Genomic DNA, 27,319 nt, shown 5'->3' with positions numbered 1-27,319 from the left:
TTTGTAAGAGGCTGTACCTGCCCCCGACCCCATGTTACTGGTGATTCAGAGGGGGCCTGGCCTGTTGCATCACACTTTCAACAGCAATATCAATGTTATCAATACCTACATATATGTACACATACTTTCACACACATATGTACATACACATTAGCCATATCTCATACCTACTTTCATTTGCATCTCCCTGTTTGATGAGTTAGTTGCCATGGCATCTGGATCAGCCTTGCTCCTGATCTCTGGCCTCCCTCCACCTCTCAGGCTAGCCTAGGACTTACTGTATAGCTCAGGCCCCAACTCCCTGGCAGTCCTCCTGAATTATCATCTTGAATACTTTGATTACAGGTGTGAGCCACCACATCTGGCTAAAATTTTCTCTTTAATTTTTTTAATTCAAGATTGAACTCAGGGCATCACACATGCCAGACAACCCTAAAATTAATTTTAATTGATAAATTATATAATGATTTCTATGTATAATATAGAACAAAATCACAAAACCTCTGGCCTCATCTTAGGCATACAAGGCAAGCACTCTGCCAGCAAACATGTCCAATGGCCTCATTTTTCTTGTTTTTCCACTTAGTGTTTTTTAATTAAAAATTTAATTATTTTCTTATTTTTAATTATGTGCACATATGTTCATCTCTGTATGGGTGTGTGTTTGAGTGCAGTACCCACAGAGGCCTGAAGAGGGCGTCAGATCTATGGGAGCTGGAGCCACTTTGTGAGTCACTGGATATGGTGTTAGGAGCTTCTGTCCTCTGGAAAAGCAGGAAATGCTAGCAACTGTGACCCATTTCTCCAGAAGCACCTCCACCCCCATTACTGGGTTTTACTCATCACATTTCCTGGGTGGTGGTACTTAATGTTCCTTTAATGTCTTTCCTATAAATGGTACTTAGATCTAGAACTTCTCATGACTCAGATTTAGTTGTTATTTTTAAAAAAAGAAACAAAAAACTTCCTTGGTAGTGTTATCTACTTCTACCTGGAGGTGTATAATGTCACATTGCCTCTGTTAACATGACACTAGTGAAAGCTACCATCATCTGCCTTCATATATCACAGGTTTTCAAATTAGGGATACGTTAGCACTGTAATTCCTTCATCCCTTATTGGAATATTTCTGCATGGAAATGCTTGTTCATGTTCCTGCAAATAAAGTTAGGAGAGAAAAGGAAGGCTAAAACACTGTTTTCCTTTCTGAATATTTAGAGTGGCTGTTTGCTAGGCTCCTCCAAAGACACCGATAAGATAGTTTAAGAATATAGTGATATGGGGGTATGGAATGGCTTAGCTAGTGAAGCTCCTGCTCCAGAGCCTGATGACTACAGTGACCACACAGTAAAGATGCAGAAGCTGATCCTCTTGCCTCCACACCTGTGCCACGGCTAGCGTTGATCAACTGAGCTACATGTACCCCAAACCGAAAAGTTATTTACTTTGGTTTTTTGAGACAGGATTTCTCTGTATTGCTTTGGAGACTATCCTGTAACTCCCTCTGTAGAGCAGGCTGGCCTCAAACTCACAGAGATCCCGACTGCCTCTACCTCCCGAGTGCTGGGATTAAAGGCGTGAGCCACCAACACCAGGCTCTAAAGTTATTTTTAAATTGACAGACATACTGAACACACACACAAAAATAACAATTAAAAATCACATACATGCATGCGTGCACACACACACACAGAGACACACATGCACACAGACACATACATGCCCCCTCTACTGTGGCTGAGGAGGTAGTTTAGTTGGCAGAGTGCTTTCTCAGCACCCAGCACCAAATAAAACGAGATATGGTATTGGCAAATGATAGTAATTACACCACTTGGGAGGTGGAGGCAGGAGGATCAGAAGTTTGAGGCAATCTTAAGCAATTTAGCAACTTGGAAACCAGCTTGGGGTGACCTGAGTCCCTGTCACAAATGTAAACAAACATGTACTTTGATTTTAAAGACTAGAGGGCTGGAGAGATGGCGGCTTAATGGCTTAACTCCAGTTCCAGTACAATTTTCTCTGCTGACCTCCACTGGCATCAGGTACTATACATATATGCAGGCAAGACATTCATACACATACACTAAATCTAAACAAAGATTAAAAAAAAAAAAACAGGCATGCTCTCATAATTCCCACACTTGTAAAGTTGATTCAGGAAGATAATTAGGTCCAGGCCAGCCTGGATTACATAGCAAAACCCCATCCCCCAAAAAACCAAATGAATAAATAAATAAAAACAAAAAAATTAGTTGTTTCAGTTATGATTCTTACTGATGTTTGAATTGCCCCATGTTGAGCTAGCAGCGGTTTCCTTAGGTTTGCCTTTGAGTCTGGTGCTAGTGTGGTCATAGAGTTCACTATGTAGCTTAGGTTGGTCCCTAACCCTAGACCACATGGTGGGGCTTGGCCAAGCTTGCTTTGGACAGAGCATCCAGGCTCCTTTCTTGTCATAGACCTCTCAGCACCAACAGGTGATCTGGTTCATTCCAGCTGGAAATAGGGACAGTCTGGAAAAGGCCATTTGCCTGCTAACCTCCAGCAGCCAGGGCATAAAATCAAACCAACCTCTCTTGTTTTCGGGCTTTTCAGTGCTCTCTGTTGCCCCCAGAGAGCAGTCAACTCCTGTCCTACTTATTTAGAAGCCTAATTCCCATCTCCAGCTATTCTCCTTAACCCAGCAAAACCTGTGCTCTCCACGCTGAACCGTGCACTCAAGTGTGCCTTGCTTTGTGTCATTTCCTTAGTCCAAAGCCTCCATTCCTACCGCCTTCCCTGATCTCTCTCCATTACATCTCACTTTGACTCAGCCATCAAGATTTATTTAGCCTTAGTTTGTGTCATCTTCAAAGGGCACTCCAGACTCGAGGACTGTTCATTGTCACAAGCACACAGTAACCACCTGTCTAAAGGTGTGTGTGTGTGTGTGTGTGTGTGTGTGTAGGTCTGAAGTCAGATGTCTTCAACTGCTCTTCACTTGATGAAGCAAATCCACAGGTTAACCTTCCAGCCAGGCAACAGAAAGTTTTCCAAGACATTGGGCAGTACCTAAGCAAAGGAAACTTCAAAGCCCACCCCCCACAGTGACACACTTCCTCCCAACAAGACCACACTCACTCCAACAAAGCCACAACTCCTAATAGTGCCACTCCCCGAGGTTATGGGGGCAATGAAAATTAACTACCACAAGGGAATCACCCTCCAGTGCCGAAGCATCCATTGCTGCAGCCCATGTCTTCCTCACTCTGGTCCTGACTGGACAAAGCTCCCATTTATCATCCTCGATTAGCGTTGCTGAGGGAAGATGAAAAGCGTGTTTGCTTTTGCAATTCATACTGGTTGCAGAGATTATCGGTGAAGAGATTTTGCTGAAATGGATCCAATTTCCCTCTCACCCAAAGGGCAACACTTAGCTCAGGACAGAAAGGACAGCAATGCCCCCAAACTCTCATCATTACCTGCACATGGTAAGAGACTAAGGACTCTGGCATCAACTGCCTCTTCTGTTTTATTTTTGTTTTTTAAGATTTATTTATATTTATAAGCATTGGTGTTTTGCTTGCATATATATCTGTATGAGGTGTCAGATCCCCTGGAACTGGAGTTACAGTTTGTGAGCTATCATGTGGGTGCTGGGAATTGAACCTGGGTCCTCTGGAAGAGCATCCAGTGCTCCCAACCTCTGAGCCATCTTCTCCAGCCTTTTTTTTTTGGGGGGGGGGGGTAGACATTTACTACTATCTAGTGGTGTGACCTTGGCAGCAACTGAGCCCATGTAGTAAATGCATCACCTTCCTTGGCTATTAAGACCACGATAAAACAGGGTCAGTGAGATGGCTCAATGGGTAAATGAGACCTAAGGCCAAACCCTGGAACCCATACAAAGGTGGAGAGAACCCACTTCACAAAGTTGTCCTCTGACCTCCAAACATGCCACAACCCACCCCCAATAATAAATCTAAAATGTTGAAAACGGAGGCAATGTTTAAAGCCAAAATAAAAGCACTTTACAGGTGCACTTACATGTCACTTTGCAGTGTGACATTTGTAAGCAATCAAATATGGTGTGCTTGTGCTGGGGAGAGGATACTGCAGAGTCCTCTATAAGAGGACTCTGGTTCAACTCCCAAGACCCACATCACACCATTACAACTGCCTGTAATTTCAGCTCCAGAGGCTCATGTTTTGAAAAAGAAAATGGTGTGCCTGTGCCTCCCCCTTTCATACAAGAACAAAGCTAGGTTTTAAAGTCCTTAGGATGACTTTTAACAGTGAGGTGGTGCGAGGTATTTTCTCAATATAGAGAAAAGTGCGGTGTTTGATATGTTCCCCATGGGAACATTTGAACACTTAGTCCTAAGGTGGTACAACTGTTTGGGAGGTGTGGCCTTGTTGGGAGAGTTGTATCACTGGAGGTAGACTTTGCCAGTTAAAGATTTTCACCATTTCCAGTAACTGTACACTCCAATAAACCCTTCTCCATGTTGTCCTGGTCATGGTGTTTCATCACAGCACAGAAAAGTAACCAATAGAGATGATGGTTTACAGGGTCCAAATAGATCAGCTGTGAGCAACCTAGATAGGTAAGAGTTCAGCTAAGCAGGGTGAGTGGAACAGACTGAGCTCATCTCACACAGGGGTTTTTATTCACTGATGCTCCTGGAGTAGGGCCTGGCCAGAGTATTGAAACTCAAGTATTTGTGGGATGAGTGACATGCATTCCCCAACTCTGAGCAGTTGAACACCCTAACTAACTATCAGCCACTACCACCAGCAGAAGTTAGGGCGAGGAGAGGGCTCTGGAGGCTGGGGCATGCTGAGGCTCCAGAGTGGGAGGCCTAAGTGTGGTCCTTGCTTCTGTCTCTATGAGAACAGCTCCCACCAGCAATATTCTAAACAGCACCCCAACCCTCACCCAGCCTGCCCTTGATTGAACATACTTAGACGTCAGGAAAGGTTAAGGAATTTTCTTTATTTTTTACAAATTAAGACTATGTAGATATATTTTTTAATCAAAAACACCTTTGTCTTCACAGTATGAGTTAGAGAATGCAGCCTGAGCTGAAAAACCAAAGAACTGGGAAAGAAAGTGGAAATGACAATGATACCTGTATTAAAAACTGTTAGCATTTTCTTTAAAAGTAGTTTTATATCTTATCATTCTTGGCACTGTTTCTAAAGAAAAACTCCTTTATCCCAAGCAAAAAAGCACAAGAGGTGGAGTCTGGCTTCAAGAGGTGGAACTAAGTCAGATCCTAGACCTTGCAAAGAACCACTGTCATGGAAAGTTGCTGACTGGTGGGGGTGGGGGTGGGGGTGGGGCACTATGTTCAACTGCTGTGATGTGGGCAGGGAGAGCCCAAAGCGCCACCCTGCTAGTAGTGGGCTCTAGATGAGTTGGTCCTTTGAACTGAAACCACAAATAGCCACAAAGGACCGTGACAACTGCTGATGCCACCCTTCTGTGCAGACTGGTAGCCTACAGTTGGTCACCTGGCTTCTGCCAAGACCTAAAATTTCTACAAACAGGTGAACAAACCAGACTAAAGTGCATCTGTAAGTGAACATTACCTACTGCCTCAAATCTCTGGCTTGACCACTCCCTAACAATGTCTAAGCAGATGACAAACAATGCACTGAAGAGCTGTTAGGAATGCCATCTTCAAGTTATCACAGTCAAGGACACCCCCAACCCCCACAAGGAAGTGCTCAGCTAATGGAGACTTGTCCCTTGCTGCAGCCCTTACAGAGGCTTTTTTTCTGGCAGGATTCAGTACAATTAGCCCTGAGGCCCAACCATTCCCCTTTTCTATCCTTCCCCCAAGACTTACCCATAGCCACCTAGTGGAGGCCAATCAGTAACAAAGGTATTAATTTTAAAAACCACCAACAACAAAATACAATAGGGAAACTTGAGAACTGTCATCTCTACCTTGCCATATATTCTTCCTTTTTTACTCAGGCCTTCCCACCCCACAGATGGAAAGCAGGTAGAGTCCCTGAGGGCCACTCAGGGGTGGGAAAGGGAACACCCACAAATCCACATTCCCTTCTTCAAGGCAAGGCAGACAGGCGTTTGCCAGACCAATTCAGGCAGCAGAGGAAGCAAAGCACCCACCAGAGTCACTCTCTGGAAGGCTGACAACTCAGGACAGGTAAGCTCCTTCCCAGGGCAAACACATTGCCCAATCTCTCTGGACTATGAAAATCAAACACAAGGGCCAAAGAGGCTCCAGCAACAGTCCAGGAGAATCCGTCTGCAGAGGCGTAGCAGGAAGGCGGATATCAGCTCCTCGCTCATCTTGGTGGACTGGCTGCCTGAGCAGAGCAAGAGGCTATGGATCGGTTGACAGAAAAGGGAGCGTGGGAGAACCTCAGGAATATGAAGCCAAACTCCAAACTATATTCACTAATCAGTTTTTTGATCAAAAAATTCAAAATAGAGAAAACCACAAAGTACAAAAGCTTTTCTGATGCTTTTCATTATCATAGAACACGACACCTGTAATGTGTGCAGAGAAATGAGGGCGGGAGAGGAGTCAAGCTGGGGAGGCCAGCGGCCAATTCACTTCTTTTCTTTCTTCTTGTCCTACAAAGAAAGAAAGCCACCTAAGTATTTTTCCTCTAACATGCAAATCTAAATTCTTGAGCACTGGCAAAGGATATGAAGGAATCTGGACAACGAAGAAGATAAGAAATGCTTGCATGAACTGAGTCCTCCCAACCTTGGGTACAAGCCCAAGACAGAAAAGGAACAGAGCTCAGCAACTGGGGGACGGGGGGGGGGACAGCATTATCTCCACCATGTTCAGTCCAACTGCGGCTCAGCCCAAACAGAACCACAACCCCACCTTGTCCCTGCCTCCACCCCACTGCACTCTAAGGCTTACAAAGGAAAGTTCATAGGTTCATTGGTTTCTCTACCGCTGTACTATACTGACTAACTGCTTTTTTGGGAAAGATTAAGATTAACAAATGGATGGGACTGGAGAGATGGCTCAGTAGTTAAAGCACTGGCCGCTCTTGCAGAGGACCTGGGTTTGAATCCCAGCACCCACACAGTGGCTCAGAATTGTCTGTAACTTGTTCCAGGGAATCCAATGCATGCAGTATACATGTATACATGCAATCACTCATACATATTTATAAAAACTTTAAGAAACAATTGAAAGAGATTAACAAGTGGATAAACTGATCTTCTGACATTCACAAAGGACAGCTGTCATTACAACACCTTTTTCTGAGTCCTAACTAGCTTTGTAACCTTAAATTCTTCATAAGGTACCTTGCTCTCACAACTACCAAAGTTGTCTGCCATTTGATACTCATCTCTGGGATCAGTTAATATTTAAGGAAATTGTTTTCACGTGTTTTTCTTTTCCTTGTTAGCAAAGACTTCGGGTTCACCTCTTGAGAGCCCTGCCTTGCACATACTTTTGTCCTACATAGTGAATGAACCACTTTTCAAACTCTCACATCCACACAGATGTGAGCAGGAGCCGTTCTCTCATGTGCAGGCTTCAGACTCACTAACCTTCTCATTCAAAGCCAGGATCAGCATGAGCTTCCTGAAGAGTGTAACAAAATCTAAGAAGAGGTCGATGCAGTGCCTGAAAGAGAAGGACTAGTTCACTCACAGCACTTCCTTCCTTCCTTCCCACTTCCCTCATCAGAAGCCCCAACACTGATAGGACATAACACCGCCCACCTGAGAGTCACTCCCTCCAGCACCCAACCCCCACTAGCAAACAGGTTGGAATCCTTTTCAACTCAACAAATCCATGAGGCACCAGGAGACCAGGCTTTATACGAACAGAGACCAGGTCTGAACTTGGAACTACCAAGTACCAATGACCTAAAGGACTGTTCCACTTAACAAATTCTGCACACCTCTCATTGTTACCACTGAAAACAGAATAAAAGAGAAAGTCCCTTTACTACTGGATGCCTGGAGGAGGAGACTGATAAAACTGTGCAGTGCTGGGGTCCAAAGCTCGGCCCCAGTGACACAGCTTGTCTGGAGTGCTTGCCCAGCACTGATGAAACCCTGTATCTAATCCCGAGTATAAGGCACTGGTGCATGCCTGTAATGCCAGCAGGTCATCCATAGTTACTCAGTGAGTTCAAGGCCAGCCTGGACTATATGAGACCTTGCTTCTTTATCATGAAATGGAACAGTTTGTGTCAACCTTTATTCAATGCAGAGCAGTTCTCATACTTACCAGATGTAATCCTTATCTCCATTTTCAGCCTTCTCGATAATGAGCTGAGTATCAAAAAGGACAAAGCCGCACATGACCAGCAGCCCCATATACAAGTTTGCCTAACAAAAGAAGGAGACACAGTTACATGTGGTAGATGCAGTAGTGGGGAAAACAGCCCATTTCCTGCCTCTTACCATTTGAAAACACATCACATGCTACCCCAGAAGACAGTAAAGTTCATATTGCTTAAGACACAATTGCATTTTCTCTTTCAGGTCACTAATCTGCACTGAGGCAAACAGTCTCCTCAGCTGTGCCTAACCATGCAGAAGGCCATGTCCTCTGAAGGTTCTCAAGGTCTGTAGGGCACTGCCCAAACAAGGTGAGGGCTCCAGAGGAGTTAGTTGCCTCTTTGGACTTAGAGAAAGTGTATGAGGCAAACGGCTGCTGGAGATTCAGTATAAAATCTCACCTGGAATAGCCAAATGGATCCAAAGAAAAGGTTCCCCAGAGAGGACAAGAACATGAGGCTCATGGCTGACATCAAGATACCTAGTAAAACAGAGCAACAGTTGTCATGAGAAAGCCAAAGCAGGGCAAAAACAATCCCACTAAGGCCATTTCTAACCGTCTCCCCCAAGGAAGGTTTTTGGAGACTTGAGGTTTCCAGAAAAGGCAGCCTACTGAGCTCTATAGAGCTCAGAGTTCTATAGAAGACAGAGCCAGAGCCTGTCTTCCAGTTCCTACCTCCCAAGAAGAGATAGCTCCGGCGCCTGGCATAGAGTGCACTCAAGCTGAAGCAGGTGAAGATCATGGCTGTGCCCATGAAGGCTGTGGGGAGGATGCTGTGAAAAGAAAAGGCCATGAGTTGAGAGCTCCAACCATGTGCTCTGTATTTAGAAGGCATATTTACAAAGGTACAGAACACAATAAAAACAGTTACCTGGGATTGATAGCAATGCACAACTCCAAAGCAGGGCCCAAGCCAACTCCTAGAAAACAAACCCCCAGAACACAAAATTACCATCAATTCTATCACAGGCATTCATTCTCATTAAAAAACAAAAAAACCAAAAACCCTAACATATGAACCAAAGCAATTATTTTACTATATATAAAAGAATATATAACTAAGTTAATTCATAGATCTATCTTCCTCTTAGTTCAAAACCATGGATATTTTCAGGAAGAATAGAAATTAAACAAAAAAGCAGACTGTCAAATGTCATGTGTCCTTGAGACTGCAGTATGGCCACATCAGGGACTGAGTATAAGGATGGAAACAGAGTCTGGCAGCCAGTGACCTCACAGGCCTGCAGAATCAAGCCCTTGGTAGTAAAGGGCAGCCAGACCAGTTTTTCAGGGTGATCACATGGCAACAGGAGAACAACTTGCTAAAGCCCAGCATTTCTTCTACTCTAGCTATTTCCTCCCTGATAATCTCCCCTAACACTTCAATAACTAGTGTTCCCTGAGCCAACTCTTAAGTCCTCAATCTTTTCCTTTCTAAAATTTCTTAACACTGGTGCTTTTTTTTTTTTTTGGTTTTTCGAGACATGGTTTCTCTGTAGCTTTGGAGGCTGTCCTGGAACTCACTCTGTAGAACAGGCTGGCCTCAAGCTCATAGAGATCCACCTGCCTCTGCCTCCTGAGTGCTGGGATTAAAGGTGTGTGCCTGGCCAAGAGAACTGTTCCTAAAGAATTTTACACAGACAAAAAATACAAGTCACTTGGAAAATCAGAGTTAAACTTAGCTTTAATCTAAACAAGAACTAAAAATGAACACCTCTTCCAGTCTCATTAGACAACATGTTCACATACCTGTGAGGAAAGCAAAGCCAGCAAGAAGTCCCAATCTTTTTTGCTCAGTTTCATGGCTATGAGGTGTTGCCATCAGCCAGATCATCAAGCCCAAGGAGCCCAAGGCAGAGAGTAGGCCAGCCTGTAAGAGCCAGTCAACAAACAACAGTTCAAAGTTTCATGCTTACTAGGCTCAAATACTCATCTGACATTTCTAACATTTGCTTCTTCACGTAGAGGCAGAGAAAAAGGTAGTATGTTCTCAGAGAGAATGAGGTGATAAAAACCAGAGGCCTGGAGGTGAGGGCTAAGACCATGATCAATACCAAAAGGACATTGCATCTGTAGGGCAGCAGAAATGACCCCTTCTTGTTCACTTAAAAGAAGGGAAAACAAACAAACAAAAAAATACACCAGGTGACCTGAGTTATTTGATCCCTAGGACCCAAGAGGTTAAAGGAAAGAAACACATGCACTGTGGTTCACCCAGGCTTACCCATGAGCCAAACACACACTCCTGGATGATGGGATTATGGAAGGAGGGGGAGGGTTTACAGAGGCATGAACTTGGGTCCTGCTGCCTCTACTTTGCAGTGCTGGCAATACAATCTTGTCTCCCTTCTAGGGGTTTAAAATCGTTCAGCTATTTTTTAATTTCCTATAATAAATTACTTTTATAACAAAAATAAAATTTTAAAAGTGAATTTTAAAGGGAAAACCCACCCCCCAGGTATTAGGAGGAGATCACTGAGGATAATCATGGGCACTGAAGTTCCTGCCATTAAAATAGACAGCATTTCAGCACCATGTTGTTTCTGGTAAAATCAGGAATAAAACCATAGAATGGGGACAGGTCATGGAGGTGTATACCTTTAACTGCAATACACTTGGGGGGGGGGGCAGAAGCATGCAGAACATCCAGCCAGAACTACAAAAAAAGCCTATCTAAAAAGTATAAATCTGGCTGATGTGCAGCTCAGTGGAAAGAAGCATGTATGAAGGCACAGGTTCAATCTCTGAGTGAAGTATGATCCTAACCTCCACTGGGCATGTCGTAAAAGATGAATCAAACTTCTCACTACTTTTCATGTTTGCAAAATGTGCTCAACAGTGATCCTGGAATGGTTGAATCCCCAAATGCAGAGTCAGTTTGTATGGAGAACTGAGTGCATTTTACATTCCTTCAAACAAACAACAAAAATGCAAAAATAAGATACAACCAGAAAACAAGACATAGAACTTGCTTTGAACTCAAGGATCAAAGCCTCTCCCCTCTGAGTACCTGGAGCAATTTTTCATATAACCCTGGGCAGAAGGTGCCTGAACAAAAAACCAGTTCATTACAGTGATAAATGTCAACACAAATAAATCTCTGTATTTTTGCTAAAAAAGGGCACTCCAAAGTTTGGGTACTAGGGAAACTTCGAACCTTTTTGGTTCTTCTTTAAATAAAAATAAAAAAATGTGCCTTCTACTTCTGCTGGTCAAACCTAAAGCCTAGGACCATGAGTTGCTGAAGGTTTCTCCCAAGCACGAAGCACATAATTAAATAGGTCAAGCTTGTACAAGTCCCAACCTTGCCTACTCTGACAATTATATAACTGGCGTTTTGTTCCAAGCATTCCACAGTCACTGAGGCAATAAAGAAGAAAAGGTGGGACAGGCACCATGCCATGGAGTGCTAGCACCTGATTCATGTGTGAGGACGGGGTCTTGTACGTCAGCCAACATCAGCTGCACACCTTTAGGGCCAAGTACCCAGTGGAAGAGATTATGTGTTCAGTTTCTACAAGAGGAACACTTGCCAGAAAACTTGAACTACTGATAAGGAGGGGCATAGGAATAGACTACCCTGTTGTTTTCTTCCTAATGGAGTCTTGTGTTGCTGCCCCCAGAGAGAAACATTCTTACCTGAATGAAATGTGTGACCACATGGACATAGGCCCCTGCCGCCGCCACAAACATACAGAGTGCAAAGCTGGCATAGACCTTCTTCAGGTGCTGCTGTGTCGAAGGAGTTCTAGGAAAGAATGGTTGTAACACATCACATCTGGACAAACCATTTCTCTGTAAGTGAAATTTTTTTTATGAACAGTTTGAGATACTTTGGGAAGAACATATAATAAAAAGGAATGTTTGGAAAATGGGTCAACAGAATCTGCTAGAGAAGAACCCAAACCCCAAATTACATGAGCAATCAGTACCCACCGAACAAGTGACTTACTGGTGACTGCACAGCAGCCCCTAGAATCTGACTACTTCTGCTAGGCTTCTCTGGAATCTAGTTGGTTTGTTTACTGACACCTATAAAAGCTACCCAACCAAGAAAAGAAACTAGGTATGAAATGCAGCGAGTGACGATAGTCAAGGTTAAATCACTTACATATGGGAAAATTTTAAGAGGGCGTCAAAGTTGATCTTCCGATCAAATATGTTCATGGTTCCGAACTCTGCTCAGCACGCCTACTAAGAAGGAAGAAAAGATTATTTTGTAGACACCGGGACATTTAAGAGCACAGTCACATCATTTAAAAAAAAAAAAAAAGCAGTATGCAAGCTTTGAAAAATTAAAAGTCCCCCATTCGACTCCTTTATAGAAGACAAAAGACAGGAACATAAAGCCATCTTCTCTCCAAAACTCTTGTACCATCATTTGATTTCTATTTTAGAAGGTAATTAGACATTTTTTTTTTTCAAGACAGGGTTTCTCGCCGGGCGGTGGTGGCACATGCCTTTAGTCCCAGCCCTCGGGAGACAGAGGCAGGTGGATCTCTGTGAGTTAGAGACCAGCCTGGACTACAAGAGCTAGTTCCAGGACAGCCTCCAAAGCCACAGAAAAACCTTTGGTCTCAAAAAACCAAAAAAAAAAAAAGGGACAGGGTTTCTTTATGTAGCTTTGTAGACCAGGTTGGCCTCAAACTCATAGAGATCCGCCTGCCTCTGCATCCCAAGTAGTACTGGGATTAAAAGCCTGCACCACCACCTGGCCATAATTACAATTTTTTAAAGGGCAAATTTGTCTTTTAAAAAGACAGTTTATACCAGGCAGTGGTAGCACATGCCTTTATAATCCCAGCACTTGAGAGGCAGAGGCCGGCCTGGACTACAGAGCAAATTCCTGGGCAGATTCCAAAGCTACACACAGAAACCATGTCTTGAACCACCCCCTATACCCCCCAAAAAGACAGTTTACAAGAGAATTTTTCAATTAGCAATCTAGTTTAAGGAAGCCATCTGAGTTTTGTTTATAGTATTAGAACCCTCTTAAAAACATTTATTTATTTATTTATTTGTTTGTTTGTTTATTTATTTATTTATTTATTATGTATGCAGTATTTTGTCTGCGGTATGCCTGCAGGCCAGAAGAGGGCACTAGATCTCATTACTGATGGTTGTGAGCCACTATGTGGTTGCTGGGAATGGAACCTCTGGAAGAGCAACCAGTGCTCTTATTTTTTGGTTGTGAGCCTAGCCTTTAATGGCCGAGCCATCTCTCCAGTAGGAAATTGTGAGTCACCCAATATGTGTACTGAGAACCAAACAAATCCCCTTTAAGAGCTGCAAGTGCTCTTAACTGCTGAGCCACCTCTCCAGCTCCGACCAAACCACTGTCTAAGACATGGTCTTACCAGAGGCTCTGACTAGACTGACCTCACTACATAGACCAGGCTGGCCTCAAACTCAGAGATCTGACTGCCTCTGCCTCCCAAGTGCTGGGGTTAAAGGTGTGTGCTACCATGCTTGGCTTCCCTGGAACCTTTCCTATAGAAAGATTGTAACCATAAAAATTCCTTCTATAGTCTTGGTTGTTCTCTTGTTTAAGTTTAAAAATATAAAAAGAGGTGCAAGATGAGACGTGAGAACGAGAGATACATTAACCATAGTTTATTCTAGGTGGGGGAGGGAGAGAGAGAGGAGAGAGGGAGAGGAAGAGAAGAGAGCACAAGTGGGCGGAGTCTGTCTTTTAAAGGGGTCCTTTACACCTTCGTGCAGACTTAGTTCCCATGGAACCCTGGGCTGACCAGGGTACTACCTGAGTGGATTCTGCCAGGTAAGAGGGCCAGGCCAGCGTAATGCCTGAACCTTTCAAGTCTTTTAAAAAATGTTGTGTGTGTACTTGTGTGTGTGTGTGCAATTGTGGATATGTGCTTGCCACAGCATGTGTGCTGAGGTCAGAGGATGATGAGCTTGGCCCTCACCTTCCACTTGAGACAGTCACTTGTTGTTCACTACTGTTATGTGCCAGGCTAGCTAGCATGTGAGCTGCTAGGGATCTATTGTCTGCCTCCTATCTCCCTGTAAGAGCACTGGGATCAAATATGGGAGCAACCATGCCTGGCTTTTACATGGGTTCCAAGGACTCACATTCAGGGCCTTAACATGTTTGTGAGAAGGACATTACCTACTGAGCCACCTCATCAACCCCCTGATATTCTCTTAGATTTCCCAAATATTAATATCTGCCCTTTCCCTCCTCCATATATAACAGTATTTAATACAAAGACTTAAAATATTTTTCTTAAACTGTGTAGACAATGTTCTAGTACTTATGTGTGTATATCCAGAAAATACTCACCAAAAGCAAAAAATTAGGATGCAACGCTAACAGACCTTACAGACCTTATTCAGGTTTTCCCAACAGTTCCAATATGTCCAATAGCATTTTAGAACCAAAGCAGGGACTCTATCACCCCCTTTTCATTGTGATTCTTACAATACACACACAGACATTAAAAGCAAAAAACAAAATCCAACCAAACCATATCCAGTTACATCACACCAATACTGTTAAGATGGATTAAGTTTTGCTCCTTCATCTCACATGCAATCTCAAACAAACATATCCAGTCTAAGAACTAAGATCTAATCAAGAGCTTTCGTCTTTCCTAAACACACACACACACACACACACACACACACACACACACACACACACACACACACAGAGTTCTTTCTAAATACACAATGCCCACTCTATTCCCAATCTACCAAAAAGGGAGAGAGAAAGCAAAGAACCATTAGCCTGCAACCAAAGTTACAATCCTAAAATCAACTTCTGAGGTAGAAAGATGCAGTTTGTAAGGGTGACAGCACCAGTGGTTTCCCGAGGCTCTCTTCCCTCAAAGGAAGCAATCACAAAGGCACAGGCTGGCTTTCTCATCACAACCCTACTTACCTGGACTCTTGTTAATTTGGTTTAAGAACAGATCTGGTGAGAAGCTGTAGACCCTACCAAAGCTGCAACTTTCCTCTCCAGTCACTGGCTTCTGTGCCCTCTTGGTCTAGATGGTGCAACTATTACAGACTGTTGCAAGGCCAAGCACAGTCTTCCACAACCATGATGAATGCATTCTCCAGAGAGAATACTTACAGGATGGTACAATCCAGCAACTGGAAAGTGTCTTTAAGGCTTCCATTAACACTCCTAATGACTTCCCCAGAGAGAACGTGCAACTTCCACAGCCAAGTTTCTCAGTATGCACAAAAGTGCTAAAGTACCTCTTGCTTCCAATTTCAATCAGCAACAGCAAAAAGGGAGGGGACATTAAATACCCAGGGGGTTGTTTGTCAAAAAGGGGCAATACTCATGTAACCAGACCCTCTGAGGAAAAACTGTGAGAGAGCACACCAGCAGAAACTCTTCTTTCCCAGGTACTGACTGCCTCTTTCTGTGGCTTTCAGTTGATTTACAAAAAAAAAAAAGAAAAGAAAAGAAAAGAAAAGAAAAGGAAAGAAAGAAAGAAAGAAAGAAAGAAAGAAAGAAAGAAAGAAAGAAAGACGGGGCTGGAGAGGGCTCAGCAGCTAAGAGCACTGGCTGCTCTTTCACAGGACCAGGTTCAATCCTAGCACCAACATGTCAGCTGACAGCTGTAATTCCAGCTCCAGAGGATGCAAACCTCTCTTTTGAACTCTGAGGGCACCAGGTACACATGTAGTATATAGACATATTTGAATGCAAAACACTCACAATCTTAAAAAAAAAAAAAGGCAAAACTCTACGTAAGAATGAAGATGTCAAATACTCAAGTTTTTCCTTGACTTATTAGTAACTTTGCTTAAAATACTAAAATATACAAAAATTTTCCCTTTTTTTGTCACTCTTGTGAAATATAGTCTTACTATGCAAGCCAAACCTTCAATCCTCAGTATCCCAAGTGCTGGGACGGCATGTGTCACACCAGGTTAAAACTGCCCTAGTTTTTTGTTTGTTTTACTACCTACTACAAGTGTGTGTGTTTCTCTGTGTAGACTACACTGGGCCTTGAACTTAGAGATCCTCCTGCTTCTGCCCACTGAGTGCTAGGATTAAAAGCCTGTGCCACCACACCCAGCCTACTTCAAACTTGAGGTGAAATAAGCTAACTACAGCAATGTTAATACTATTAGTACAGAGAGGATGGGAGAGCTTCTTTGAAGGCCTAATAGCTTGAGATCCATTCCCAGTGAAAACAGTGCTGACTCTCCAAAGTTGTCTTCTGGCCTCCACACACATGCTGTGTCATGCACACACACCTCACATACATACACAGTATTACAAATTTTAAACCTTAAAAAAGTAGTAATATATATGCATATTTCATTTTGGAAATATAAGCGGGAAAGCAAGTCTCAGAATGAAGGAAACTTTGCTCTAGAGTTGTTCAAATTGGGGCAAACAAAGGTATAAACAGAAATGAAATGCTCCCTCAAGGTTTTTCCCCCTTTTCATTTTTGAGACAGGGTCTCACTATGTAGCTGCCCTGGCTGGCCTGTAATTGACAAAAAAACCCACCTGCTTTTGACTCCCAAGTGCTAGCATTAAAGTTGTATGTTGCCTGGCCCTGACATATACATTAAAAAAAAAAAAAATCCAAATTAAGAGTGTTTTGGATGGTTCCAGACCCTCTTCTGTATTGAGCAATGCGTTGGATTTTTTTCTCTCTCCTTTTTCTTTTTCTTTCTTTGAGATAAGGTTTCTCTGTGTAACTTTGGAGCCTATCCTGGAACTAGCTCTGTAGACCAGGCTGACCTTGAATTTACAGACATCGGCTTGCCTCTGCCTCTCGTAGTGCTGGTATTAGAAGCGTGCACCACTATTGCCAGGCAAATTTTTCTGTTTTTAAAGAGGCAATGCCTTTTGTTTTTGCCAAGGGAAAAAAAAAGTGGGAGCTATAGCTCAATGGTAGAACACTTGTCTAGCACAATTGAAGCCCTAGGCTCAATCACAGATACAACAAAAAAATCATTCCGGTGTATATGGGGGTCCAAACTGCTCCAAATTTCACTATATTTCTGATAAAGTGAAGACAATTACAAAAGTCAACCATCCAGGTATGGTGGCACACCTCTGTAATCTCAGGACTCAGGAGACAGAGGCAGGGTAAATTTAACTTTGGGGGTAGCCTGGGCTATATAATGAAGCTTAGTCTTAAAAAGAAATCACTGGTCTATCTCATCACAAAATAACTCTAATTCATACAGAAACCTAGAAACAGATCCCTAGTTCTAGAAATACTAAATTCTGAGGTAGTATGAGAGATTATTTATACAAAATTAAATGGCAGTGCCTTCTGGGGCATTGAGGAATTTGCTTATACTGCCTGTATAAAAGAAATGGAAATGCTCAGATTGTTTAGTTACAAACAACATTCGTTGGCTCTGCACCTTATTTTATGGCTGTATCTTTAAAGCAGTAGGAACCTGAAATAGCAACAGAACCTATCAAAATTTGTTATGCACATATTGCTACAGTTTTGTTGAAGTGTAACCAAAACTGATGATGGGTATCCTCCTCTGCTAGAGCCACCCCAAACTACAAAACAAAAAGCAAGAGCTGGGAGGCACATAACTAATACCAGCATGGACAGCTGAACAGGGTAGGGTGTTCAGCAGTGCTCTGGCTTTCATAGTTGATACTTAACTAAAAACAAGACCACCCCCAGTCTGAGGACATGGCTCAGTGACAAAGCACTTGTGGACTATGCTCAAGGCCCTACATTCAATCCTCAGGACTCACACACACAAGCACATGCATACACAACAAAAAACTCCCAAGCTTACTGCATATTTTATTTCTGTGACCTCCTTTTGCTTGGCAGGATAAAGACTAGCCTGTCTTGTTAAATCCGTTTCTGTTCCAGGGACCCTTCTTACCCTTGTCCTAAAACAAAAGGTTATTATCTAATAGAGGTTGCGCGAGAATGCGAGCATGCATGCATACACACCCACACCCACACCCACACCCACACCCACCCACCCACCCCTGCAAGCACTGGGGACAGCTCGGTGATAGAGTGTTTTCATAGCATGTAAAAAGGCCCCACCACTGGAAAAAAATTTTCATTTCCGCACATATAGTAAATATAGTACAAATAAGATATGCAAAAATCTACTCCAAAGTATCACAGTTGAAAACTACAGGAGTTGCCTCAATGTACACAATCTAACAACATTAATAAGCCAAAGAAACACTATGTAGATACTAGACTGAATTACTTTGTTTTGCCCTCCTGTTGCATTACTTCAACTATCTTGACTGCTCTCACTGCACCTCCATAAGGGACCAAATTGGTAAGTAAAAGAAAAACTCAGGGCTGATGACTGATTAAATGTGCTCGCTGCCAAATCAGACAAACTGAGTTTGATCCCCTGACCCACATGCAAGAGAACCAACTCCTAAATGCTATCTGTACTCTGAACTCTATACACATGCTCCTCCACACACAAGAAATGATGTCATCTTAAAGGGAAGGGTAGAATCATCACTTTTGACTAGTTTTCAGCCTCTGGATATCCATCCTTAGTATGTAGTGACACTGCATACTAGAGGTGTAGCTCTAACCAATCGCTAGCACCCAACAAGCTTCCACAGCAAGCTTCTAGCACTAAACTTCGATGTGCTTCAGTTTCATCATTTACAAACCAGTTAACTACAATACCCTTCATGGGGTTGAATATTAAGTGAGTCAGTACAATTAAGTGCTTAGAATATCACACTGTGCATAAGACAAGCTCACTTCCCGTTCACCAAAGTCTGCTTTTACTAGATTTCTATTTAAGCCTTATTTAAATAGATCATATAAATAGCTTAAAAATGTGACGGTTTAACAGTTAAATAGATAAGAAGTCTAAGAAAACAAACTGAAATTTGAAGTAGCCCAATAAATCCCATTCCTAGTTAAAACTGCTTTGTTTAAATGGCATACCTTTCCTCTAGCCATTTACTGTACCTCCTGCCTCAGAAGGCCATGAGGTGTTTTGAGACAGCCTAGTAACTAGGTGATAGGTGGCCATGGTAGAGTTTGTTCAAGTTAACTTTGTTATTAGCTTGATGCTTTTAATCTCTAGGAAACAGCTCAGTTTCAAGACATCCAAGGTTTCCTGTTTCATCGAGGGCTGGGCCTACATCATTAAGAGACCTGAAGTCCTAGAACTCTTTAACTTGACACCAAATCCCTGAGTTAAGCTACCACTGCATTTATCTCTGGAGAGGGCGGCCTCAAAACCAGTCATTACTGAAGGAATATCTTCCACTTTCAATTCTTTTGAGACAGGGTCTCTCTATGTATCCCTGGCCATTCTGAAACTTTACATAGACCAAGCTGGCCTTGAACTCAGAGGTCTGCCTGCCTCTGCCTCTGGAGTGCGGGGATTAAACCAGTGCACCACTACATTTGGCTCAAATTTATTTATTTGTTTATTTTTTTAACCAGGTCTGAAACTACTGAATCTCCCTCTCTAAAACCACAACTCTTTGACCGAAGTGAAGCTTAAGAAGGTTTCAATGTCCTAAATACATAATCTTCCATTAAAAACCAATAATCCCTCCTGCATTAATACCTTGTTTATCCCCCCAAGAATGAACAAGCATAGGGGCTGGAGAGATGGTGGTTCAGAACACTGGCTGTTTTCCCAGAGGACCCAGATACAATTCCTAGCACCCACATGGCAGCTCACAACTGTTGTTAACTCCAAGATCTGACACCCTCACACATACATTTGGGCAAAACACCAATGCACATTAAATAAAAATAAATTTTAAAAAAAGAACAAGCATAAATTAGGAACAAAAGTGTTCTATAACTTCAACATTCCTTATCTAGCCTACTCAGAGTGGAACCTCCTCAAATGCAATCCAATCTCTACAGCCTTTCTCTCTTCTCTTGAATACTGTATTTGGGGAATGTGTGCTACCATGAAATCTGGTTAGAAACTTTAGAACAAGACTGGATGAAATAGAAGGCGTTTGTGCCGGATCCTATAGCCAAGTTGAACTAGCAAAGAAAACCTTAGAAGTGAGTGGTTTCCCCAAAGGAGTTTAATACCCTTGGGCAGTTTATGAAACAAAATGAAACTCTTCAAGTCATTACCTCCAATGATAATAAGTATCAATTTGGTCCCTTCTGGATATACAGGGACAGAGTTCAAATGGTTGAATTAACACAGCAGGGGGTGGGGGGAAGAGGTAATTCACAATCTAGTATTTAAAAATGTTACCTTAGTTGTTAAACTGTATACACTGAGACACAACCCCTATTATCTTCACAATTAGTCCATGAAAAAAAGCAGGAAACAATCCCACATTCAAGGTTTTTTTTTTTTAATAGCAGTATAATAGTGGCAAAAGAATCAGATCTAGAGTTACAAATCCTACCTTTTCCGCCACATAACCTTGAGAAAATAATTTTACTTAACACCCTCTTCAATTGTAACATACATATGATTAATACCAGTTCTACCGACTCTCAGAAAAATACGTATGCCAGTCAGTGGTGGCTCATGCCTTTAACCCCAGCAGCACTCTAGAGGAAGACAGGTCTCCGGTTCAAGGCCAGCCTGGTCTACGGAGAGAGTTCCAGGACAGCTAGGGCCACACAGAGAAACTGTCTCAACAACAACAACAAAAAAAAAAAAAAAAAAAGAAAGAAAGAAAGAAAGAAAAAGAAAGAAAAAAAAGTATGATTTCTTTGTTAGACTAACTCAACATAAGGAATGACTTGAGCCAGAGCCAGACCCCAGGTTCCTGACACCCACAACAGAAAAGTAAGTTTTCAATACGGCAATTTCATAACTCCACAATACATATGTTGATTCCTACCATACTCATGTATTTTTTTAGCACTTCTACCAAGAAGAGGAACTATATCTGTAACAAGGAGGAAAACTGGAAATGCTACGTATTCAAATTAATTTTTCCTTTTCCTAATCATTAGTAAAGCCAGGCTTCGCTGGGCGTTGGTGGCTTTAATCCCAGCAGAGGCAGGTGGATCTCTGTGAGTTCGAGGCCAGCCTGGTCTCCAGAGCAAGTGCCAGGATAAGCTCCAAAGCTACAGAGAAACCTTCAAAAGAAAAAAAAAAAAGAAAAGAAAAAAAAGAAAGCCAGGCTTCTTCGTTCAGATCAACAGGGACAGAACAAGGTTGTGAAACCTTATTTCCACATGATGGAATAATGGAATATCCAAGTTATAGACTATTTCTCAAGGACTCAATTTTCTACTGGAGGAAAACCGAAGAAGAGACTCTAAATGTCAACTTTTCTCCAAGCTAGAACAAACAATTTTAGACAATGAAGAAACACAAATGAAAATAAATGTAACAATTATAGACCTAAGTGTCCACAGAAGCCACGAAAACTTGATTATGCAATCCAGGGAAATCTTTCCTGAACCCTATATCTCTCAAACTACTCATATAGTCCCAAGACAAATTTTCCATAAATATCAATAAGTGACTAGAAATTCAGCCATTGAACTTTAACCTTAAGTTCCTTGTGTTTCAGGCAGTCAGCTCTTCTGAAGTGTTACACATTCACAAGTGTTTGTGTAACTGTCTAGAGTCTCAAGTTCAAAGTGGTTTTGTTGTGGTGTGGTCAACAGAAGCCTGATTGGACAGGAAATGCAACCTGGCCCGGCATGAGATAGCTTGGAGAGAGAGGAGGAGGGGGGAGGGAGAGAGCAAGAGAGCGCGCGCGAGAGAGACACAGAGAGACACACACACAGAGAGAGACACACACACACACACACACACACACACACACACACAGAGAGAGAGAGAGAGAGAGAGAGAGAGAGAGAGAGAGAGAGAGAGAGAGAATGTCCAAGCCTACTTATCATATGTTTAGTAAGTCGATCCAAGGGAAAAAACAGCCCATCGCAGCCCTTCCGGAGCAGACTTTGGGACTCCCACAGGGTTCAGGACTTCCTCACCTGTCCAGAGGTAACAACCAGCTCACAGAGGGGCTGCTGCGTGGGGCTGGGAAACCAGGCCAAGCCCGGGTTTTCTCAGCTCTAACCTCTACCGTTGGCTTCCAAGTAACTAAGGAATCTCGCGTGTCACAGATAAGTGTGACATCACCCAGCCCGCCGTGACAGGGCAGTCCGCCCGACCAGGCCTAACTCGAGTCCCGGACCCCGGCGGCTCACCCAGGCCAGGCGGAGGGAACCCGAGAAGGCGCAGGCGAGCCGCGAAGGCTGGGTGGGGTGATCACAAACAACACAGCTTTCCCTTTCGTTTACCTCCAAGTCAGTGGCGGGGGAACCTGTCTCGAATTCAAGCCCTGAACTCGGCTGAGAGGGAAGACGGTGGAAACTGAAAGCGACCCAAATCGAGGGTCACTAAGGGGCCTTCGCCACAAAACCTGGCCCTAAGGCCCGGGAGACCCCGCAGACTCGCCCCCGCCCCGCCCCCGCCGGCGCCGCTGCGCATGCGCGGCACTAGTTCCTTCGCGTCCCTCCAGGCCCAGCTCGGATCTCGACGCCGAGCCGTCCTGGTTCCGAGGGACCGAGCTGTCCGAAAACGGAAGCCACTGCCCGCTCCCGCTCCCTCAGCATCCCTCGCTCCGGGCTTGCCTCCTCCTAGCCTCGCACGTACCTTCTCAGTCCGCAACTCAGGAGCTTCCCAGCTCTGCTAAAACCGGATGTGCTCTGAGCCTCCCCGGGTTGGCTCCGGAGCTCTACTCACGCCCGCCCCCCGTGAATCCCCGCCCCTGACCCGCCCCGGCACATTCTCATTGGGGTTTGGATGCGCTTCTGCCTTTCCATTGGCTTGCGTTCATAAACAGCAGCTGCTTACGTCAGAATCATCGGCCAATGCCCTTGTCAATCAGGACTCTGGCCACCAACCGGCACCGGAGCCACAGGCCTCCGCCTTCTTCCCGCGAGGAAGGAGGAATGTCTGTCTGACGCCCGTCAGTAAAGACGGTCAAGTGGGGTGTGTCAGTCCCGAGACACTTAACGACCACAGCGCTAAAAAGTCCCAAAATGCTGGCTTTAGGCTTCTCGTGGAATAGTAAAGAGGGAAAACTCCTCCCTGGGACCTTTTAACAGGGAATATATTGGAGCTCACGCTTCAGAGCACCTTTGAGGGTTCTGCTATTCTACAGGAACCCAAGGATCCCAGCCTGGAGGTCATTCTCTGTGGCCACGTGGTGGTCCTGGAGCCCCAAAGGAACAGGCCACCTGCATGGAAGTGGGTGGTTCTTTATAGTTACCAAGGACCCTGCAAGTCAGGTGTGAACAAGGCAGCCAAGACTGGTCTTGCAGTCCTAACCAGCTCTTTGGAGACCTGGCCAAGGGAGGTCAAAGAGCAGGCGTTTTCTTTAAGGCGTGTCCCCAACCAGAACACACCAGTTCTTGGCCAGCATTGATTACACAGCAGGACGTTTCCTGTTGGGAAAAATTAATATATCAAAATGAACGAAAACATTTAAAATTAAACTGTTATGGCTAGAGAGGCTCCGTTTTATGCCAGTCATCCGTCTGGTGACCACCAGTCGTTTGTCTCTGACCCCAGTTTCTGAAAGATAAGTGACCCCATCCAAACATGTACTGCTGTGACTATCTACTTGTTATGATTTGACTAACTTTTTTTTTTGCTTCTGTAATTTGCTTAAGCAGACACCCAAAGATTGTTTTGAGTTGCCTTAATCACATAACTTGGCAGAACACAACGGTTTTTATTTACTTGCATAGGTACTAAAAGTCTCCGTGTGGTTTTCCCCTTTTTCCCAGGCCCATCTGTCACAGCAATCTCAAATTTAGCTCCGAGATTGTTCATCCTGATAGCAGTTAATCATTTAATTATAATTGGATTGAGTCTATGGTCTTTTCCTAGGAGCTACAAACTCCATAACAAAACAAGAAAGAAAACTAACAGCCCCCCCCCCAAGGATATGGAGTCTCCCTATGTATCTCAGGCTAGCCACAAATTCAGCTCATATTAGCCTTGAATCTGCCCTCCCCACCTTCCTAGTACTGGGCTAACAGGTATGCACCAGAAAACCCTACTTCTGGGTGCTTTTGAGACCTGCTTCAAACTGCCTATTTCAAACATTGAGCTGGACTGAATCAATACATCTTTCAAAAATACACATTTCAGGCCAGGTATGATGGCACAGGGCTTTTAATCCCAGCACTCAGGAGGCAGAGGGGGTGGATCTTTGTGAGTTCGGGGCTAGCCTGGTCTACAGAGTGAGTTCAAGGACAGCTAACACTATACAAAGAAACTGTCTAAAAAAAACAAGCAAATAGACAAAAATTAAACCCCAGGTGAATCGACGAACAAAATGTGGTATAGCTATACAATGAAATATTATTTAGCCATAAAAAAGGTTGAAGGCCAAGTGTGGTAGTCATCCCTTGGCTACATAATGAATGCAAGGTTAGCTTAGTGTCTTAGATACTATTTGCTGATGGTCCATGATCATCACGGCAGAAAGCAGACAGGCATGGGGCTGGAGCAGTAGTTGAGAGCTTTACAGTTTCATCTGGGGGCGGGGTGGGGGGCGTTGGTGGTGCAGCATTGGCTGGGCCCTCCCACGTCAATCATCTATCAAGAAAATACACCACAGGCCTGCCCATAGACCAATATAGTGGCAAGGTTTCCTCAATAGGAGTTCCCTCTTCCAAAATGACTAGTTTGTGTCAAGCTGACTTAAAAGTAGCTAACAACTCCCAGAAGGCCGCGGGCCACGGCGTGGGGGCGGGGCGCTCCCGGCATGCTCAGCGGCTCTCCGCCGCCCGCGGGCTTTGAATCGCGCTCGCAGGTGGCCTGGCGGCGCTGGCATCATGGAGGCTCCGGCTCTGCTCCCCGACCTGGCAGCCGTATCTCATGGAGCACCGCATCTCCACCTTCAAGAACTGGCCCTTCCTGGAGGGCTGCTCCTGCACCCCCGAGCGGATGGAGGAAGCCGCCTTCATCCACTGCCCTACCGAGAAAGAGCCTGACTTGGCCCAGTGCTTTTTCTGCTTTAAGGAGTTGGAAGGCTGGGAGCCAGATGACAACCCCATGCAGGAGCATAAAAAGCACTCGCCTAAGTGTGCCTTCCTGATTGTCAAGAAGCAGTTTGAAGAACTGACCCTCGGTGAATTTTTGAAACTGGACAAAGAAAGAGCCAAGAACAAAATTGCAAAGGAGACCAACAGCAAGCAGAAAGAATTTGAAGAAACTGCAAAGACCGTCCGCTACTCCATTGAGCAGCTGGTTGCCTTGGAGTGAGCCTTTGCTGGGGGTGACCTGGACCTGAGGGACATGCCACATTTAAGCCACGTGTCCCAGCTTTCCCAGCCTGGGCCGCTTGGCAGTGTCTTCAAGAAAGAAATAATGGTATTTTGAAACTGGATGTCAAATATTATTTTTGTCTTCCCTTGGAAGTGGCTCAGCCTGTGTGCCTCCCTCCCTTGATTTTTGTGGCTTTGCTCTGTTGTGACCTGGACTGAGGCATTGAGGAAAGGAGTGGGTGAGAAGGGCAGTGTCCAGTGACAGCACCTGTTGGGGTGGGGGAGCCTGTACAAGGTGTTTCTGGTCTTCATGTTTCCCTACCGGTAGCTGATGCGTCCAGTGCACTGTAGGTGTGGTTATGTATTATGCTGGTGATTCATTTGTCCTCTGATGTGAGTCTTTTACCACAGGGTGATGGAATAAAATCACTTAAAAAGTGGATTGCAAGCTCAAAAAAAAAAAAAAAGTAGCCAAACAGTATACCAATATATACTAACTAGTATATATATTAGTATAGTAATCAGTATGTGGATGTATTTTGTTTTGCTGGAATTAAAGGTGTGTGCCGCCATGCCCCACATCTATGTACCTGTTGATGAATGAACTTTTGGGGTCTTTATACTATTATGAACAATGTTGCCACAGTGCTGCTATAGAAAACTATCACCCGCTGTGAGCCCTTGAACAGCTGTGCAGTAAATAAACATCTTTTCCTCATAAAGTTATCCAGCTTTGAGTATTTTGCTGTGGTATCACACAAAGGACTAGGCCAATGGAAAGTTCAATTGCTAGATCACATTATAACTTTTATTATTTACATTTATTTATTTGAGAGAACCACTTTGCCTTCTCACCAGCAGTACATGAAGGTTCCGATTTCTCTATATCATTGCCAACAAATTTTTGCCAAGCATTTTGATTTATTGCTATTTTAACAAATATGTGGCAGTTTGAATGTAATTGGCCCCCATAGTCTCATAGAAAGTGGTACTATTAGGCAGTGTGGCTTTGTTAGGATGGATATGGCTTTGTTGGAGGAAGTGTGTCACTGTAAGGTGGGTTTTGAGGTTTCTTATGCTCAGGGTACCAACCAGTGACTCAGTAGACTTTCTATTGCCTGCAAGATGTAGGACTCTCAGCTACTACTCCAGGATCACATCTGCCTGCACACTGCCATGCTCCCTGTCATGATGATAATATACTGAATCTCAGAAACTGTAAGCAGGCCACCCCAATTATATGTTATCTTTATAAGAGTTGCCATGGTCAGCCGGGTGGTGGTGGCACATGCCTTAATCCCACCACTTGGGAGGCAGAGGCAGATGGATCTCTGTAAATTTGAGGCCAGTCTAGTTCCAGGACAGCCAGAGCTACACAGAAATCCTGTCTCCAAAAACCAGAAAAAAAGAAAGTTGCCATGGTCATGATGTCTCTTCACAGCAATAGAAACCCTAACTAAGACAGAAGTTGGTACCAGGAACTGGGGTATGACTGCCATAGGCCTGACCATGTTTTTGATTGGAGGAATTTGGATTTTGGTACTTTGGGTTAGGAAAGCAGTGGAATGCTTTAAGCTCTGCTTAATGGGCCATACTAGTAGGAGCATGGAAGACAATGGTGCTAAGTGTGATTTAATCAACTGTGTGTGGGGGGGGGGGTTTCGGAGGAGAATTTTAATATGTTGGCTAGAGATCATTCTTGTGATATTTTGGTGAAGAAAGTGGTGAAGACAAGATATGAACTGATATCTTTTTTTTTTTTTTTTTTTTTGGTTTTTCAAGACAGGACTCAGAGATCCACCTGCCTCTGCCTCCCAGTTGCTAGGTTTAAAGGTGTGT

General features: G+C 43.8%; 2 protein-coding genes across 4 annotated transcripts; one reads left to right on the top strand and one right to left on the bottom strand.

The window, feature by feature from the left end:
• Positions 1 to 4,952: 4,952 nt before the first annotated feature.
• On the bottom strand, positions 4,953 to 22,963 carry Tmbim6 (transmembrane BAX inhibitor motif containing 6). 3 transcript variants are annotated; one of them, XM_027396541.2, is made up of 10 exons: positions 22,854 to 22,963; positions 12,388 to 12,470; positions 11,916 to 12,024; positions 10,026 to 10,146; positions 9,148 to 9,196; positions 8,952 to 9,049; positions 8,677 to 8,756; positions 8,223 to 8,323; positions 7,535 to 7,610; positions 4,953 to 6,589 (listed from the first exon to the last, which is right to left on the bottom strand). In XM_027396541.2, the coding sequence occupies exons 2-10, from the start codon at positions 12,441 to 12,443 to the stop codon at positions 6,566 to 6,568; spliced, it is 714 nt and encodes a 237-aa protein (XP_027252342.1). In that variant the 5' UTR covers positions 12,444 to 12,470; positions 22,854 to 22,963; the 3' UTR covers positions 4,953 to 6,565. The 3 variants fall into 3 exon arrangements, with proteins under 3 accessions (XP_027252342.1, XP_027252343.1, XP_035296758.1); XM_027396542.2 differs by having other exon boundaries at positions 12,388 to 12,467; positions 22,854 to 22,951; XM_035440867.1 differs by lacking the exon at positions 22,854 to 22,963 and adding an exon at positions 22,499 to 22,519.
• A 2,062-nt stretch (positions 22,964 to 25,025) lies between these two features.
• Positions 25,026 to 25,862, top strand: LOC100769162 (baculoviral IAP repeat-containing protein 5). Its single transcript, XM_035439216.1, has one exon. It carries the CDS (start codon positions 25,092 to 25,094, stop codon positions 25,476 to 25,478), a length of 387 nt encoding a protein of 128 aa, XP_035295107.1. The 5' UTR covers positions 25,026 to 25,091; the 3' UTR covers positions 25,479 to 25,862.
• The last annotated feature ends 1,457 nt before the right edge of the window (positions 25,863 to 27,319 follow it).

The sequence above is a fragment of the Cricetulus griseus genome, chromosome 2, assembly GCF_003668045.3.
Source record: "Cricetulus griseus strain 17A/GY chromosome 2, alternate assembly CriGri-PICRH-1.0, whole genome shotgun sequence".
Taxonomy (NCBI): Eukaryota; Metazoa; Chordata; class Mammalia; order Rodentia; family Cricetidae; genus Cricetulus; species Cricetulus griseus.
Note: the sequence above shows the minus strand (reverse complement) of the source record. Positions and strands in the feature narration are given on the sequence as shown.

Bases quoted from the DNA above. Each gene is read 5' to 3' on its own strand.
- Tmbim6 (XM_027396541.2), bottom strand. From the start codon at position 12,443: ATGAACATATTTGATCGGAAGATCAACTTTGACGCCCTCTTAAAATTT. The intron at 9,197-10,025 runs GTATGTGAACAT...TTTGTTTTCTAG, and splicing joins TGGCTTTGCTTTCCTCACAG to GAGTTGGCTTGGGCCCTGCT. The intron at 8,757-8,951 runs GTAGGAACTGGA...CTGTTTTACTAG, and splicing joins GAGCTATCTCTTCTTGGGAG to GTATCTTGATGTCAGCCATG.
- LOC100769162 (XM_035439216.1), top strand. From the start codon at position 25,092: ATGGAGCACCGCATCTCCACCTTCAAGAACTGGCCCTTCCTGGAGGGC.